The 18,749-nt window shown below is 45.3% G+C and overlaps 1 protein-coding gene across 4 annotated transcripts in view; it reads left to right on the top strand.

Annotated features, from left to right (window-relative positions):
- The window catches only part of grin2db (glutamate receptor, ionotropic, N-methyl D-aspartate 2D, b), a 44,723-nt gene that overhangs the window by 18,138 nt on the left and 7,836 nt on the right, over positions 1 to 18,749 (top strand). For all 4 annotated transcript variants that reach the window (XM_088386648.1, XM_088386646.1, XM_088386649.1 and 1 more), the window contains 11 exons: positions 13 to 341; positions 974 to 1,088; positions 6,247 to 6,452; positions 6,850 to 7,018; positions 7,717 to 7,870; positions 8,631 to 8,756; positions 10,090 to 10,319; positions 10,652 to 10,812; positions 12,367 to 12,436; positions 12,538 to 12,655; positions 18,047 to 18,282. In XM_088386648.1, the coding sequence (XP_088242774.1) occupies positions 13 to 341; positions 974 to 1,088; positions 6,247 to 6,452; positions 6,850 to 7,018; positions 7,717 to 7,870; positions 8,631 to 8,756; positions 10,090 to 10,319; positions 10,652 to 10,812; positions 12,367 to 12,436; positions 12,538 to 12,655; positions 18,047 to 18,282 (1,914 nt within the window). The remainder of the gene's footprint in view (positions 1 to 12; positions 342 to 973; positions 1,089 to 6,246; positions 6,453 to 6,849; positions 7,019 to 7,716; positions 7,871 to 8,630; positions 8,757 to 10,089; positions 10,320 to 10,651; positions 10,813 to 12,366; positions 12,437 to 12,537; positions 12,656 to 18,046; positions 18,283 to 18,749) is intronic.

Genomic DNA, 18,749 nt, shown 5'->3' on the forward strand with positions numbered 1-18,749 from the left:
GCCATCCCGCAGGTCCGCCTGCTGTACTGTTCCCAGGAGGAGGCCGAGTTGGTCTTTCGAGCGGCCTGGGCGGCGGGTCAGGCCGGCGCCTCGCACATGTGGTTCGCTGTGGGCCCGGCGCTCTCAGGTTTAGGCATGGAGAGCCTGCCCAGGGCTCTGTTTGCCGTGCGGCCGCAGGGATGGAAGGACGAACCCCGCCGGAGGATCGCCCGAGGCGTGTCGGTGCTGACGCACGGCGCCGTGGCCATGCGCAAGGATTACGGGACCACGGGCGGGCCCAATTTTGTCACCAATTGCGCAACGGATGCCAATCAGACCCAGAGAATGCGGGGCAGGATGAGGTGAGAGAATTTCAGAGCCGCCTCGCATCACTTCAAAACAGCAAAAATTAGCCGGGCATCTGTAGCAAGCAGACCACGTCTCATGTTTATTAATGACCCTCGTTAATATATTCCTCATCGCCTGTGCAAATAGACAGCGGCGCACTCTAACAGGTAGTCCAAGTGGCCACGCTTCTCATCTCCGTTCATTTTTAATGCCAATCATTGCACCTGCTTATAGAAAGTGCAAACATTACATTGTATGGCTGGATGAGGCAGCAAAATGAGCCAAGATGTCATTTAGTATCTTATTTGCCGTGACATTTGTAAATGAATTGCAGCACAAGTGTGGCAATTAAATGGGAACGATTCATCGATTGCTTTCATTTACTTATGAACGACGTCCAGTCACACACGATGCTAGCGTTGTCGTTTTTTTTATTCGCACTGCTGCCGTTCGCAAGTACGCACCGCCGCTCTTAACGCTAACAGACAATTAAAACGTCCGTCTGGCGGGATTATCTGACAAAAGAACTTATTAGTCGCTTCACGGTCCAAATCCTGCGTGTTATTATTTGAGCGTAGATGTCATGTCATGTTTGCTTTTAGAATCGTACCATTTCTTCCTGTGTCCCGCTTGTTCGTCCGCACAGGTACTTCAGCAACATCACACTGGGTGGCCGAGATTACTCCTTCGACGCTGACGGATACCTGGCAAACCCTTTCCTGGATGTCATTTCCTGGACACCTGGGACTGGATGGGAAGATGTAAGGACATGACATCAGTTTTTTTTATATTAGTTTGAGACGCATGAATGTATCCACTTGAGTCACCGGTGGCCGGAATACATTGCACTGGCACGAGAGGAACTCGCTAACTTGAAAGCTCACATTCCACCGAGGCTCCTCTTGACCGGCAGATGGGCGGCGAGTTTATCTGTGGCGTCACCTCCTCGCTTAGGAATTTGAATCACTAGACAGAACTGATTTGTAAACTGTGGCTAATACAGGGAAGATTTATTTTTTGGGTGTGTGAGCTAGCTAGCTAGCTTGCTAGCTAACTGCACTCTTTAGTAGCAATCAGCAATCGCAAACATTTCCGTCTGTCCTCACTGTTATCAGTCTTTCCCGTACTTCATCGACTATTTACAAATATGTGTGATGGCTTTCAAAACAAATATCTGTATTCACTTGACGGGGTCTTTAAGTCAGAAAGAAAGAGAGAGAGCAGCAGCAGCTTTAATTGCAGTGAATTTGGCATCGGTGCGTTGTTGTGGCGTTGCCCTTGATGACTAGCTGCGAGGGCATGAAAGCAGGCTGAGGAGAATTTGTGCTGATGTTCTTGTGTGTTTATTTCCTCTCATGCGGGATGAACAAATCTGTGCACGCAGCGTTGGCATGTGGAGACATAAACCTGACAGTGAGAATCGTAAAGGTCGCAGGGGTTTACGTTCATGTAAAGTTCAATAGTCCTCTGAGTGCTCGAGGCGCTGGAGAGACGTCGGCTGCATCTTTGGACTTTGGTTTCTCCGAAGGTGCGCTCAAGCTGTCAGAAAAGTTGACTTTTTGATCAGTTGGTAAAACGAAACCTGAAACGGCAAGGCCCAATTTGTGGCAGGTCGACCTCATTTTGTTCGACTTTAATTTGGAAATTGATTTAGTCCATTCCAAGGTTAAACTGACACCATAAAACCTTGATTAAGTGAGCTGGCAATTTGAGAGAAACATTTTAATCTTCTTAACAGCCATACACGCATAAAAAATAACCGCTGTAATATTAGTATGGTAAAGCCCTCTTTAAATTGTTAATTTGTTATCCTTGATGAAACATGAGAACGGAGGAATCATAAAAGTTGCACACGTGACTAAAAAAACGTACTGTAAAAGATATTTCAGCTGCCCGCGTTAACATGAATATCAGCTTTCTACAGCCAGCACTCTTTCATTTTCTTCTGAGTGACACGCGTGCACTCGCAGTCGACGACGAGGCGCTCTAAAACTGCCACGGCAGCAAACCATCTGAAAGGGAAGATGCACGTTCGGCAGAGCTAGCTAGCAAACAACACATCGCAGATAACCGCTGAAGGCACTGGAGCAGTTTCAAAGTGAAGGAGAGGTTTTAGCCACGCCCTAAAAAAAATCTGGATCTTTTTTGCACGACTGACCTTTGGACTATTGCCGTTTGAAGGCTTCACACATTTAACACATTCCGCTTGTATTACAAAAAATAAATTGCTCATTCACAAGTCTGAAACATAAGTAGCATTAGCTCCGGCCCAAAATAATTAAACGGCTGTCCTGAGGTGCTGACAAATCGTTTGCGCTTCAAATGTTGTCGTGTTCATCCTGTTGGTGGCGTGAGAATGATGACGGTCATCAGTAAGCCTCACATTGCGGCGCTCCGCTTATGCAAGAGTCGTATTCCGGTGCGCAATGCACCTTTCCTTAAATCGATAAGAAACAAATTGCGGCGCTGTAGTCATAAATATGACTGAGACGTATCTTTTCTCAAGGTTCATTTTGAAAGAAATGAAAGAATCAGTCGGCCCGCTGATTGTTCTCATTTGTTGGCTGTGTCTTCCATTTCAAATGAAATTTAAATCACCCTGCGTCTTCCCCGACGTTCTACATGGCTGCCGTTTCTTTTACAAAAGCCGCGTCATGTTCCCGCTTCCAGTGTGAAGGCCGATTTTTTTTTGCCAACTCCCGTGTACAAAATCAAAAATGTCATCACTATAACGAGACGAGCCAAAGACTATCCAGTACAGTTTCCGCTCACAAATAAACACATTGGAGGCTGCTCCCAACAGGCCCCCCTAGAGTCCGGTCACCGCATGCGGTCACCTGCTGACATCCCTGAAATCCCTTTCAATTAGATGCTCCTCCGCAGGTCCTTCGACTCAAACCAAGGGTACCATACCCGCCCACGCATGCACGAAGCCTCGGCACACACACACACACGCGTGTGCACGCAATCTGTATGCGCGCTCCCTCCCACTGCGCACAAACACGCGAAAAAAAAAAGCGGATAAGACCCCCGTATCTGCCGACTATGCACATCCACACTGCTGAATATTTAATGGCGGCTTTACAATGACTGCACCATTACCTACAAGCCCAGGAGCGTCCTGGCTCAGCCTACGAAGGTTATCGTGCGTTGGCGAGGCTTCGTCAAGCTACGGAAAAAGCGCACAGATGCTCCGTGACTTTTACGTAACGTTAATGACCATTCACGCTCAGCACATCAAAGAGACAGAAGGTCTAGTACTTCACAGCTACGAAATAGCAAACTTGTGCTGGTTTTCAAGAGAGGTATTTAGATTTTAAGTCATTTTACAATGATACACATGGGTTATTTCATTATTTATGATTCACCCCCCCAAAAAAGCACATATACAGTAATCCCTCGTTTATCGCGGATAATTGGTTCCACAAACCACCCGCAATAAGTGAAATCCACGAAGTACGGTCACCAACAAGAAATACTGGGCAGGCTAACGAGTTAGCAGAAAGATGCTAATTCGCGACCGTGCTAACGCGAAAACGGACTTCTAAAGGAATGTAAACGAACATTTGGAGCAATACTACACTGTCCTAAAGGTTAGACACATGTTTCCTCAATTTACAAGTTTTATTTTGACTTTTAATGTTTTTTTAATTTTGAAAAAAAAAAATCCGCGATGTAGTGAAGCCGCGATAAACGAAATGCGATGTAGCGAGGGAACACTGTACATGCAACACAATTGTCCGAATTCGTAGCCAATAACTCGGACACACTGATATTCTTTTCCCGACCATATTTCCCCCAATAAGAGTCTCGAGCGCATACATTTCCGTGCAGGCTGCGACTCGATTCAACGCCTGTTGCGCGACTGTGGACGAGGCGGCGAGCTGTCAGTGTAGCGGGCTCCTCTTCCTCTCGCTGTCAATGTTTGACTTCGACAATCTGCGCAAATCTGCCAGGCTCTGCTCAACCCACTCAAGCAGCCACTGCAAACTCCGTCGCCGCAATATTCATGTATTCTTGTGTATGCGTCCCTCAGCCTACTGTACATAAGGAAAATTTTGAGGGGGATGTCGGTGGATGTCGCCTTAGTCACGCTTGTCGCAACGCGTAAAGGTGACTTTTATCATCAGGTGAATGCGCCCCGATTGTCGAGACTGGATGCGCTTGTGCAACGCGTTACGCGAGACAATAAATAAAAGGCAAAGAAGAATGCAGATTTCACACGTTTTCAAACCAACAGAGCAAAAGGAAAACAAGGGCATCTCAAAGCATCGATGAATCTTAAAGCCAGCTCCGTGGCGAATATGCATTGAGAGCAGACCGCCGCCCGCAGGCATAAAAATGCATCCATCAAACCGAGGCAAATTGACAAGGATGGAGATTTTTTTTCTGCCGCTGAGCCACGCTCATTTCTTTTGCGCAGCGGTCGAGCGGAACCGAACAGTGCAGATTCTTCAGCTGATTACGGCTGGCAATCAGCCCGAGCCAACACTCAAATACAGTCCGACTTAAGGCCAAAGTTATTCAAGAGCCGTTTAGCATCTCACTCGCGTCACGCAATGGGCTGTCTGAAAAAAAAAAAAAAAAGATTCGAATTCTTTGAGCAAAACTGAACATTTTACATCACACGCAGTTACTCCCGCTGGAAGCACAAACCCAAATTAGAGCCTGAGTGGAACTGGACTGATTTGACTGGATGATTTTTTTTGCTAGTTCTTCGCATTTATTGGGTTTTACACTGCTCAAAAGTATCGGGCTTGGTGTTTAGTGAGTGAATTAATGTCATTCAAATGTAATTTAGTGTGATATGTAAAATGTAGTGATTCTCAAAGTGGTGTTTTAGTACCGCTAGCGTTACCAGGGCTCCCTCTAGTGGTACGTGAATGAATTGCTGCTGAAGTACAGTTCGGTTGTATTTAACTTAACTTTAAGAATACAGTTGTATTTAATCTTAAAAAAAACAGTTTGTTGAATTAATCTTTGTTGTGCAATACCTGAAGTATATTTTTACTTCACTTCCAATATTTAAACATTGTGAAGCTGTATGAAATTACTATTAAATTTTCATCACATCGATATCGCTAAAAAACACAAAATTCCCGAATATTCATTTAAATGTTTCGAATGCGTAGCTGAGGCCAACATGCCATTGTGCCCAAGAACAAAGCAAGACATGAGTCAGAGCGTGGAACGGCGGGTGCTTGCTAATGGCTCATACAGGCTTAACGCATGTTGTCCCCTGTAGCTCCTTTGCTCCGACTATGATTGAAGTGTTAGATTTTAATTGCGGCAGATCCATTTTTAATGATGCATGGGCTCGGGGCTTACACACTTTATCCAATTTTCACATTTGCGCAGAGCAATATGTTGCTGGTATGATAGTCAACTTGGTCCCCCCCCCAAAAAAAGAAACAAGTAGTCCAAAACGAAAGTTGTTTACTTGAGCGTACATCAGCGAGCGTGTCCACCAGAAGCAATTTCTTGCGCCGTCACATGTCACATTTTACTCCCATGTATCAATGGATGTCGAGCGGGACAAATGTGGATTACGAGTCTGCCACCATCAATCTGCGTAGCCTTTGCACGTGCATGAATTTGCCAGGTAATTGCTCCCGTCCAGCATAACACAGCATAACAATTATAATTTAGAGCCTCACGTTTGCACGTACGGCGAACGAGCCACAATATAATGGAAACCACCGGCACGGCCATGCCTGCAGTAAATAGTACCTTTATGGAGATAATAACGTTCTTTTTTTTTTTTTATTGAGTCTGTCACAGAGATGGTCATTAATCTCAGTGGCCATTTTGTGGCTGTGCAGCTAGCTTGTGCTCTGCTAGTTCATTTTAGCGGCATGAAATGAACCACGACGGTTGATGTTGTGTCTCCGTTTCATTGCGCTTCTCTGTCTTCCCCAGGTAGGCTCGTGGGAGAACGGCGTCCTGAGACTGCGCTACCCGGCCTGGTCCCGCTACGGGCCTTTCCTCAAACCTCCGGATGACGCACAGCACCTGCACGTGGTCACGCTGGAGGAACGTCCGTTCGTCATTGTGGAGCTGGCCGACGCGGCGTCCGGAACTTGCATCCGAGACTCTGTGCCCTGCCGGCGGCCCCTCAATGTCAGGTTTGATGGCTTTTTACGAAGCGAGTCGTGACGTGATCCTTCAACAAACAAAAGTAGCCCATTGTGGAATTATCCAATTGATTGTGTTCTGGGAACAATTTAATGTAGCTGTATTTGCAATCCCCTACGTGGCTGGAAAGCAAATTGCGCTGTCTGGTTCCTGAGCCATCAAGATGCCCTCCAACATCAGTCACCTCCCCAAATGGCGGCCTCTTTACCGCTTGACCGTAATCAATATCGAGCGTCTCTCCCGAGGAATGACTCGGAGGATTTTGGGGGAGTTGCACGTGGCCACGATGACACGCTATAGTTCATCACGTCCCGAAGGCGTGACGTGCCTATCCGTCAGCTCGCTCTCACTTTTTCCTTCAAAATCTTTCCTTTGACTGGTTTCCAGTGCTAATCATGAAGGAGCGGCTCCCGTCAAGCAATGCTGCAAGGGCTTCTGCATCGACATCCTCAAGAGATTGGCCAAGATCGTCGGCTTCACCTACGACCTTTACCTCGTGACCAACGGGAAGCACGGCAAGAAAATCGATGGCGTTTGGAACGGCATGATCGGAGAGGCGAGTATTTGCGCCTGCCGGCTTGTTTACCCGTGCTTCCTAACGTCAGCTTTGGTAGGAGACTCAAGGTGATTAGCCAAATGAGGCTACATTCAAATCTTGCTAGTGTTTTTCAATTTTCCCCGAGTTCGATGCGTCTCATCAAAGCGCACAGCATTTTTTTCTCCGGCTGACCTCTCGTCGTCACAGCTTTAAGAACGTTCCTACTGTGCTCTTTCTGACTTGAACCCCGGCCACGGCTGTCCATCAAATCTATTTTCACACACAAAAGGGCCAAGCAAATGTTGTCTCAGACTGGCGTATGCCTTTTGATCAGATGTTCCAAAGCCTGCCATTCTTTGATCAGGTAATCCAGACTTGGCAAAGTTGAGGGGGAGGGCACCCGGCGTTCCGCTTGGTTTCATTTTTCTGCTGATTTGCTCTGAAGATTGGATGTGCCATGTCTAATGTAGATTAGCACTTCACTTGTACAATCAGCTGACTTTCAGTTTTTTTTTTCCCCTAAACGGTGGCTGAGAGCAGACATACTCATTTAGTATGCTAAAGAGATGCAGGGGAGACACATGTTCTGTATTTATACCATATTGTGCGCTGAATACATGAACATTTTACAGGTCTGCAAATGGTCAGTGTGGAATCATAATTAAAGAGGATCAGATGAAGAATTTCTACGTGGTTGGTTCCCATCCCTCTTTTAGGTGGTGTACAAACGGGCGGACATGGCCATTGGCTCTCTGACTATCAACGAGGAGAGGTCCGAGGTTGTGGATTTCTCCGTCCCTTTTGTGGAAACGGGGATCAGTGTCATGGTCTCCCGTAGCAACGGAACTGTATCACCATCTGCTTTCCTAGGTAAGAGCCCTATTTTATCTGAGCTATAGAAGAAACATGTTTATATTGTTGAGATAGCGAAAAATATCTTTGCAGCTTATGCTAACTCTAAATCAGGGGTGCTCAATACGTCGATCGCAATCGACTGGTCGAGCTACTACTGGTAGATCGCATGACGTTAAAAAAAAAAAAAAAAATGCTGTGTGCTCGAATCCAGCCCATCGCTTGATTGACATACAGGTAGGCCTGTCGGGAGGCAATCACAGTGAACCGCACATGCGCAACAGACAGTGACGACAACCCCCTCACTGCAGCATGTTTAACGGCCGCGCACACACGAACCGCCAAAGTTTATAAGCTAATCAACGCACGCACTCGCTTTTTTCTTTTAAACGAAAGTTTATGACCATTAAAAATGAGTGGGGTCGCTGGACCAAGTAAGAAGCCAAAAACGTATCACTTTCATACGGAATGGGAGTTGGACTTTTTTCTCACGATGTCATTTTCTAAGTGCGTTACAAAAATACACGCACTGTATTATTTATTTATTTATTTAATTTATTGTAGTGGGTAGATCTTTGTGACTTGGTCATTTTAAAAGTAGCTCGTAAGCTGAAAAAGTTTGAGCACCCCTGTTCTAAATGCTCAAGTTCACACTGTCAAAGTATTTATGACCTTCTGGAGAGTTGTTTTATTTTTTATCATTTTTATTCATTCTTATCTATTTTATTATTTTTCTATCTATTTATTTATTTACTGGAGTGTGTGTTTGCTCCCAAAGAGCCGTACAGCCCAGCAGTGTGGGTGATGATGTTCGTCATGTGCCTGACCGTAGTGGCTGTGACTGTCTTCATCTTTGAGTTCTTCAGTCCCGTGGGCTACAACCGCAGTCTCCAAAATGGCAAGAGTGAGTGATGAGTCCGTTCGCTCTGTTTTTCCCTGCCTGATAGATGGATGAGTGTGAAGGCACTCCGTCACTGTCGCCACACAGATCAAACGGACAAATTGTGAGCACACGTCTGGGTTGGGGTTTGGAGCTACTACTGAAGCTAACCTCGGGAAAATCTTCATTAATAATGGAGTGGATTTTAATTTTTGTTTTCCCACAATGAAATGGATGAGAAGGCTCCTTAACTGGTACTCCTAAAGGTGTTACGATACCTTTGAGGTTCCATTACTGTGAGATCAAAGTTGTGATATTCACTGGCGGCGCTAGGATTTTTTTTTCCTTGGGGGGGGCGAGGGGCATGGATATCTCAGGGGACCGTAAAACAATTTTTTTATATACTTTTACAAACCCGGGGACGATTGAAATGTGGGGAAAACTTTATAAAAAAAAAACTTCAGACAATACCAAAAATTCAATTATCAAGAGTCTCCTAGCGCACGTGTGTAACGTGAGCTAACGTTCTCTCATTGCCAAAAAGATGCCAGAAGCGAATAAATACAGCTGTTATATTTCCGCGCCACAGGAGCTGATGTGAGTTGACAACTTTTAAGAAAGATACAAAAAAAAAAAGGCACCTGCTTCGTATTTAAAAATGTATTTCCCTCAGTGGCTCCATGTGCCATTGTTGCTGATTTCCTTTTCCACCTTCACTTTCTGAGTGAGCTGTCACAGAGAGTTACGTTTAAGAGGCGGCGGCGGTGGCGGCGTGCTTCCTTGATGCTCCCGCACAGCGGGCGCTCAGCATCTTGGCGCACGAGGAAATATGAGCGGTGTCATTTCGGAGTATGGGTAGCGTGTCGGGGGTGATTGTTGCAAAGCACGTTTGACTTGAACGTAATATGCTGCCCCCTATTGAGCCGGAGTGCCTAACATAAATCACCCGATTGTACAAATCAGCCACGAGCGGCGGGCAAAGAGGCGCTCGTCAAACTGCATCCGAGTTTGTCTAACATAGAAGAGGCCATCTATTATTCAGCGCGGCACTTTGTACTCCCGTGTGCTTTTTTAAATGTCTCCGATGCGAGTCTTCTCACCGCACGATTGCTTCACTTTGGGTAGATTTAACGGAGTCATCCCGCTTCTTCCTCACAACAGCTTGAATACGGCGCGCCGTGAGATTACGTTTATTGGTAACATCATGTCGCAGCTGTCCCCGCAAGTCACGCTCGGTGACTTACAGGATGAGATTTGCTGTCAATATGCTCGCTCGATATTTTTAAAAATACGGCCCAGTCATTTTACACATCATTCGCCGAGATATTTTACAAGCACTTTTCTTTCCCTCCCTCAGAGGCCGGAGGCTCGACTTTCACCATCGGAAAATCTGTGTGGCTTTTATGGGCCATTGTCTTCAATAACTCGGTGCCGGTGGAGAACCCCAGAGGAACGACGAGCAAGATCATGGTGCTGATCTGGGCCTTTTTCGCTGTCATCTTCTTGGCCTCGTACACCGCCAACCTGGCGGCCTTCATGATCCAGGAGGAGTACATCGACACCGTGTCGGGGCTCTCGGACAAGAAGGTACTGACTTCGTTGCTTGAATGCTAATGATGCTAATGCTAATGTACTGGGAAAAAAAGGCAAATTGAAGTCGTAAGGGAGTCCAATCCCATGAATTTAAACGTTGAAATTGATTACAGCGGAGAGTGTGAAGAAAAGGATCAAATTGAACATCACGCTATTACCACACTTCTGGAATACTTAAAAAGCACTTGTGAGGACGATAAAAATCCACAGCTTGACCTTTTTTTCCCCCGCGCTCAACAACTTAGTCTGCGAAAGGGGGGACAGAAATGGGTCAGACAGATTGGTGCACAGCCTGAGGTGTCTGATGGCCCTTTCGTCGCCTTCAGTTTCAGCATCCCGAGGAGCAGTACCCACCACTGAAGTTTGGCACCGTGCCCAACGGCAGCACGGAAAAAAACATCCGCTCCAACTACCCGGACATGCACCAGTACATGGGCAAATATAACCAGAGAGGAGTGGAAGACGCCATTCTCAACCTCAAGACCGGGTTGGTTTCCTCCAACATTCCGCATCGGTTTGCTCCATAAAATTTTTCGCCTCATAATCACATTTTTCCTCCAGAAAGATTAGCGCTCTTTATTTGTTACTTTGGGGACGCGTTGAAACACTTCTGGCTAGTAATTGTGTTCCTCGCACATATTAAAGATGGGGAATATATTTCAGTTGCCGTGGCGACCGACTTGACTCACTTCCCCCTCCAATGAGTCTGCTCTTTCTGGATACACAAAATTGCCTCGATTTTAAACCTGAAAGTCTTCATAATTACACGATGATGGTTCCCTTACATCAAAACATGGCAAAAAACACAAATGAGAATCCGTGTTATTATTGCTGCTAAGTTGACTTTCTTTGATTAGCGGTAGATTTATGTCAGCAGATTTTAGTGTAGAGTATTACAGGCTAGTAAAGAAGCCCGAGCCCACCAAAAATGAGCGGCAAAGACACCATGGGGATGCTTGCCTCTCTATTATGCCAGCGTGTTAAAACACACAAACAAGTTCAAACAGAAATAAAACCAAAGCAGATACTCAACTGGCTTGCTGAGATTTACAAAGAAATCCAAAGAGAAGAAAAATTAAATTGCCGGTGAATAATTAAGGAAGGTCCCTGATTAAAAAAAAAGAAAGAAAGAAATGGGGGTAGACAAGAATGACGGGAAAATCAATCAAATCAATCACTCAAATCGTTTTGATTGGTCGTGACTGAAGTCAGATGTGAGTACACCCACAACAGCCCCCCCTCACGAAATGACTACAATTCAAAAACGTGCCAGCCTACCAACGCAACGTTACGTTTTGACCACCATGACCAACATCAGCACAGCACCTCGTTCCCCCGCCGGGCAGCCATATTTGTTTTGCGTAATCCCCGTTTATTTGATCCCAAAGCTGTCATGGTTCTTGGCGCCCGGAAGCCGCGTCAGCTCAGACATAATTCACCGTTGTGTGTGGCGCTTTAAATAATTGAAACTATTGCCGCTGCTGTTTTGTCTCTCGCTTCCATTCCAGCTTCTTCGCAACCGAATCTCGATCGTTCATCTCCCGTCTTCACCTCCATTTTGTTTTTTTCTCTTTCTCACTGTGTGTATTTAAACTTCCTAATCCTCGGTGCTCTCGCCCGTGTCTTTTCCCCCCTGAAGTGTGTAAATCTTTTTCCTCCTCTCTCTCTATTTCGCCTTCTTGTCAGCGTGCTCTTCACTTCGTATAAATCCTCTTTCCCCCCCTCTGCCTCCCACACATCCATTTCCCTCATCTCTGCGTCATTTTTATTCTTCTTGTTTTTGCTCTCAAACTAGTTTTTGCTATACCAACCATTTGACATGCGCGGACTGAACTTTTTATTCCGCTACCATCATTCCATTCCCTCACACCCCTAACTCCCTTCCCAATTAGTTAATTACTACCAATTTGTTGCCAAGATGTATGAAATAAATCGGAATATTTGACCGTGATAACCGTTTCATCCCTACTCGCTTCTGCCAATCCCCTCGTTCCTCGATTAAATGATGAATGGATTTTTTTTTTCTTTGATCCCTTCACAGGAAACTGGATGCTTTTATTTACGATGCTGCGGTATTGAACTACATGGCCAGGAAGGACGAAGGTTGTAAGGTACGAAGCCAGCACAGCGGACATAAATAGAGAGATGTTGACATATATACTCAGCTTGCCCTTTTTTTTTTTTTTTTTTTGGTCTCTCCCTCCAATCCAAGGTGATGACCATAGGCTCGGGGAAGGTTTTTGCCACCACAGGCTACGGTATCGCCCTGCACAAAAATTCACGCTGGAAACGTCCTCTTGACCTGGCCCTTCTGCAGCTGGTGGGAGATGGTGAGAATGACAGCAAAGAAATCATGACCGTATTCTTCAGACTATGAGGCACACTTCAAATGCTTTCCATTTCCTCCAAAAATCCACTGAGCACTTTAGAGTTATGTCTATTTGAAGTTTGGCTCATTTGATGGACTGATTTGTTTTCCCATTCACTGAGATTGTGCCTTATATTCCCAAAAGTAGACAGAGATAAAGGTAAATCATAGGTGTCAAACTCAAAGCCCGGAGGCCAGATACGGCTCACCACAAAGATATAATTGTGCATCGACTTCATGTGTCAATCTTAAAATTACAAATTGTCTTCACTTTAAAAATAAATAGAGATATTGCTACCAATTGTATCACCATTCATTTTCTTTAATATTTGATTTTTTTTTTTTTTTTTATAAACAAGTCCCGGATTTCAAAACTAGTTATTAATTCTTTTGTTGCATCGACTATATTGTATATAATATAAGGCGTTGACAGTCATATTGGCCCTTCCAAGGAAACAAAACTGAGTTTGACACCCGTGAGGTAGATGTGAACACGCAGGAGGTTCGATGATGGAGAGCATGTAGATGTTAGACGATGCTTGTAAGGTGTTTTGCTCAGGACAAGGGGAATAATGGTGTGTAGGAGAGCTGATGGTGGGAAGAGAGATGCCTAAAAGGTCTCTTGACTGTCAGGCAGTGAGTGGGAAACAAAACTGGGAATGGCACCAAGAGGAATATTGAAATGATTGCTTGAGTAACACTGTTCTTTGGAGGGGGAGGTGGGGGGCAAGGGCCTCCCCCCTGCTTTTGTGCTCTGAATCACAAAACGCTCTTTCCCTGCTCGGGAGGGTGCAAAAAAAAATTATCTTTGTGAGTCCGTGTCGAAAAGGCTCATCACGACTCGAGTGGTGATTTTACTCTTGTTGCAGATTAGCTGACGCTGTCATAGACGGGGTGGGGGGGTGCAAGGGGGAAAGAAAATGATGAAAGTCTACGGACGTGGGTGACTCAAGATGGCAATAAGGATCAGATATTATAAGTTGGTTGATTGTCAAAACAGAAGCTCAGGAGATTTATAGAAAAATTTAGCCCAATTCCTAAACTATAAATATAGGTGACATTGGAGTTAAACGGGGGGGGGGGAGTAATAGACCAACATTTGGAAACATTATTACAATCCTCTTTGTCTGCTGCAAACTGTATTTGGGATTATGGCAGGCATCTTGTGCGCGCGATAGAGAAAATCAATTTTGCAATCAGCGCACAAATGCTCGATTGTCATTTTACATTGTCCGCCACACGCATTTCTTGTCACAATGCTCAGCTTTCCCAAATCAGCTTTGCTTATGGCGCGAAGGCAGACGAAGGCCTTTAGTTGTTTCTGGCATGCGGACACTTTAGCTGCTTATAGTGCCGCTTTGGTGCCAAGATCTATTAAATAAGGCTGGCCACTGCCGCCAAATAACTGGACCGGGAGAGGAGGAAAATGGAGAGTGCAGAGTAGCTTGACATGCAGGAGATGCTCCTTCTCTCAGTTTTTTTTTTTTGTTTTAGTCGATTTCTTTTTTTTTTTAGTGTTTTGAGGCACAGAAAACTTAACTTTAGAAAAGTTGAGCTTAGGCTGCTTGTACAAAAGGTCCAAATTTAGTTTAGCCTCGCTAACTTGAAATTACAATACAATTGTGCTGGAGTGTTTTTTAAATGTCTGATATTGTTAGTAGTATTTTTATGTAACTGTAGATACAGTTTATATATGACGTCTTTCAGTGTAAAAGAGCTGTTAGAATAAGCAAGCAACTGACTGTCTAAACCAAAATTTAAAAAGTCTGCACACCCCCGCTTTTGTAATATGGAAAAAATAACATACTACAATCTCAATATTGGTTAAAGGTCACGTTAATCGGGAAAAATTAGGAATGACTTGTCTTCGCATAGGGGTGTGAAGACTTTTTATACCACCATATGTGTGGACAAGAAATGGTCATGTAGCTAAATTTTCATTGACTATGGAAAACAATCGTTTTTGACAATACGGCCACTTAATCGAGTAATCGACGAATATTCCTTGTGTGGAATTTTCTTGCTATGTTTCAGTATGCACCCGCGCTTATCGACTCTCGGGGTGCTGTTGAATTAGACGAAGGTTTTATTGGAGTGGATTACTAAAGAAGCGGATTACCGTGGAGGAAAGGGACCCGACACCCTCAGCCCGGCTAAGACGTGTCACCGGGTTACATCATCACCGTAGTGTGCCGTATCATTTTCCACGCTGAGCTTTGTTTTGTCAAGCCAAAGAATGGTTTTGATCTTCCTATCGTTGCCTCCGGTGCACGCCGTCTATTGATCTTGCTACATCTCGTTTCCCGATAGAAATGCTGACTCTGCACTCTTGTCAGCCCCCATTTCCATTTTTCACAATATTCAATTTTTTTTATTCACTAAGTAGGTACTAAAACGCTGTGGAAAGTGAGTTTTGAGCCTTTTTTGCTGGCTGGTTGTTTTTCAGTGGGTTCCTATCAAGGTATTTGACGTGTGATTATAGCACACGATTGTTTGGGTCACGCTTTTGTGCACTGATGCGGAAGAGCTCGGCCTCTCCGGACATGTTTGGCAACATGCCGCATCTGGCGCGTACGCAGCAGCCGAATGTGCGAGCGCACAAAAACAATTCTTTCTAAATAATTGGGCCTGTTCCCCAGCAGTTGGGCTTAAAATCGAGGCACTCTGCAATGTTTTCTTTATGAACTCTCGGCAGCTTACTTAGCCCAACCGTGCAGTAAACTGTACTCTCGGATATATCACGCGGTGGATTAAAATGACAATTCTTTATTCTTCCTTATAAAAATAAGAACAAAACTGTACTTTGATTGTGCAAAGCAGAACTCGAGCCTTGCCTCTCCCAAGGAGATCAGACAAGACCTGACTGACACGTTGACCCTTTTGTCCTTTTGGTGGCAAGCAGGAAGGTGTTTACTTATGATAATGACTTCCAGCTGGCATGCACTCGTACGTTACAAGAAAATTGATTTCGGGACACGGGTGCGAACAAGGGCGGCACCATGTTGTCAAAGAGCAAGCGGGTCTCAGGTCACGTGCAACCTTGTCTGTTTACCTTTGCTCCGGGATTCTTGCTGAAGTCGACGTCACCAATGAATGTTTTTGCCATTTGTCTTACCTTAAAACATAGGTGTCAAACTCAAGGCCCGGGGGCCAGATGCGGCCCGCCACATCATTTTATGTGGCCCGCAAAGACAAAACTTCACATGTCAATACTAGATTAAAAATTTAGTTCACTTTTAAAAAATAGAGATATTGCTCGCAGTTTCTAGTATCATTCATTTTTAAAAATATTTTAACAGTTTTTACTTGTCTCTTATTCCGAAACTAGTTATCAATTTGTTGTGTACAATAAAAGGCTTTGACAGTCATAATGGCTCTCTGAAGGAAACTAGTATGACTATGATTAGTTTGACACCCCTGCTTTGAAACGAACCACAAATGATGCTTAAGGGAATTTTATGTTTACATCTCGGATCGGATTAGCAATATTAGCCTGTGTTTGTGTCTATTTATGAGCTTGTTTACAGCTCATCAGCAAAATCTGCAAAATCCAAATGATGATGCCAATCATTTGAATCAGGTGCCTTAGGGGAGGGAAACATCTAAAAGGATAGCGGCCCTCATGGACTGGCGTTCCACACCCGTTGATTGACCCAAACCCAAATATTAACCTCTATCATCCTCGGAGTGCGCCCTCTCCTGAAGCAATGTGGTACTGCGCTCACTCCACTCATTTTTATGCCGAGTACATCAGAGCCCATGTATGACAAGGTGATGCTCGTCAAAAAGCAATTTGATGGAGCATTTTTTCTTTTGGGACGCCTTGCACATCCCAGAAAGGGACACCAGATGTGTGAAAAGTCTTCTACTTCCGTGAGTCCATTTGTGGTTTTGTGCCTGACCTGACCTGCCGGCGACGACAGAGGTGAAGTGCGAATTTGACTCACCTGTCAGATTTGGCAGACCTGAGCTGGCTACGACCGAAAGGTAGAGGCAACTGCCAAGGCGAAAGTCCAAAGGTGGCAACGAGCAGGAGGAAAGAGAGCCACAACGAAGATGCACGCGATGCATCGCAGATGCGTTGTCTCCATTAGCGTTTAAGACAAGAAGTTCTGTTTTGGACCGTAAAGAACGTGTTTATGAGGCGAATCGGGATGGCTGACTCGTTACCTGCCGTCGAGCCGCAGTGTGTCCATCTGTCGGTGCACTAATGATGTTCTACGGGAGCCGCCTTTCCCACGTCGCTCAGATGACCGAGCCCCGCAAGCGAAGATAATGATGGCACCATCGGAAAGCTTTTCACAGGCCGCCACGCGTCATGTTCAAAGCAGCAGCATGACTTGGCCGCTTGACTTGTGCAACAAACTGTAACCTTCAGCCATGTTTTTTTTTTTCCTTCGTGGCACCGCCATTAGCGCTACAGCAAGCTCTCATTACGAGCTATGTTGGTCAGAACGCCTCTTTGTTTCCATCATGAATCATACGCTTCGTTTTCTGGCGAGCCATCGCTATGGTTACGCCGCCAACCCCTGCCAGCCAATCATAGGTTGGCGGGGCACTTTGCATTTGTTAGGTCGCTGAGCTCATTAATGAAAATTCCGTGTTTGAGGTAAAGCGGTCCCGCCTGATTGCTGGCAGGTTAACTGATGGGAATCTCGCATTCCTCTGAGCTTCATACCTTGATGGCAATGCTGACCATCCCGGCGCCACAATTAAATGATTATGATCTTCCCCTTCTGCCAGTCGCTGTCGGTCCCTATCAGCTCTTTCTTTGCGATCGCCCTCATCCTTTTCGCAGTCATCGCCTTCGGGCTTGTGGAGTGTTGCTGTTGTTTGTCATTATGACACAATCTCAGCCTCTCGTCCTCCGTCTGTTTGTCACGTTTCTCCCGACGTGCGAGTGGACCGAGACGGAACGCCGCCCGCTCGCGCCACCTTAATAAACATTCCCTCGGACGCTCTCATTCCATGCTTGTTTTGCCGAGCCCCCCACCCCCATCCCCCCCACCCCGGCCTCCCTTTCTCATCCTCTCCATTTACTCTTGCTTACTATGTTGAGATTAGGTTGTCGGTGTCATTTAACTTCCTGAGCCACTTCATTGTTTTGGAGTCTCTCTGAGTGACCTTCCTCTTTGTGTGTGTTTTTGGAGATACTTTGTTTTTGTATTATTGACCCCTGACCTCTTGAAGCCCACAGCGAATAAGGAACTAAAAAAACACAACACTACGGAAACACCGCCTCAGTGTGAACCCTTTAGATCCATCCATCTCTGTCTATCTGAATTGATCTCAACCTCAACTATTTCTCCTTCTCATCTTTATCTTTCCCGTCCCCCACTTGTGCCCTTTGCAGATGAAATTGAAATGCTGGAGCGCCTTTGGCTGTCAGGTATCTGCCATAATGACAAAATTGAGGTGATGAGCAGTAAGCTAGATATTGACAACATGGCTGGGGTCTTCTACATGCTTCTGGTGGCTATGGGCCTCAGCCTACTGGTGTTTGCCTGGGAGCACTTGGTCTACTGGAAGTTGCGCCATTGCATGGCCACCAGCTCAGGCAAACTGGATTTCCTTCTAGCCATCAGCAGGGTAAGTCTTTCAAACATACGTTTTTCTTGTTTGCTCATCGATGCCGCAACTGTGACAGAGTTCCGCCTGTGAATCAAACTGATGAATTAGTCTCTGTATAATGATCGCTCAATGTCAGGACATCAAATATAGAACAAAAATATTTTTGAATAATTCCGTACGAGTGTGAGCCTTTGGAAGTGTGAGGTCTGGGGTCAATTCAATTCCCCTCCGTCACATGAAGGGATTAATTGAAATTCAATTCTGCTCACAGCCCGGATATCCCGGTCCTTTGACAGTGACCTTGCAGTCACGCACCATATGCTCGCCATTATATCCTCAGAGATAATCTTTCCTCGCCAAGTTGTAGTTAATACAGTTGATGTATTTACATGATCGATCATTAATCAACAACCAAACAGTTCCTTGCCTAATGGCGATCCAGCGATCTATCTTCTGCAATATTCTTGGGAGTGTCTCTTACTCTG

This window comes from Syngnathus floridae, chromosome 10, assembly GCF_059516105.1.
Source record: "Syngnathus floridae isolate MCC-2025c chromosome 10, RoL_Sflo_1.0, whole genome shotgun sequence".
Classification (NCBI taxonomy): Eukaryota; Metazoa; Chordata; class Actinopteri; order Syngnathiformes; family Syngnathidae; genus Syngnathus; species Syngnathus floridae.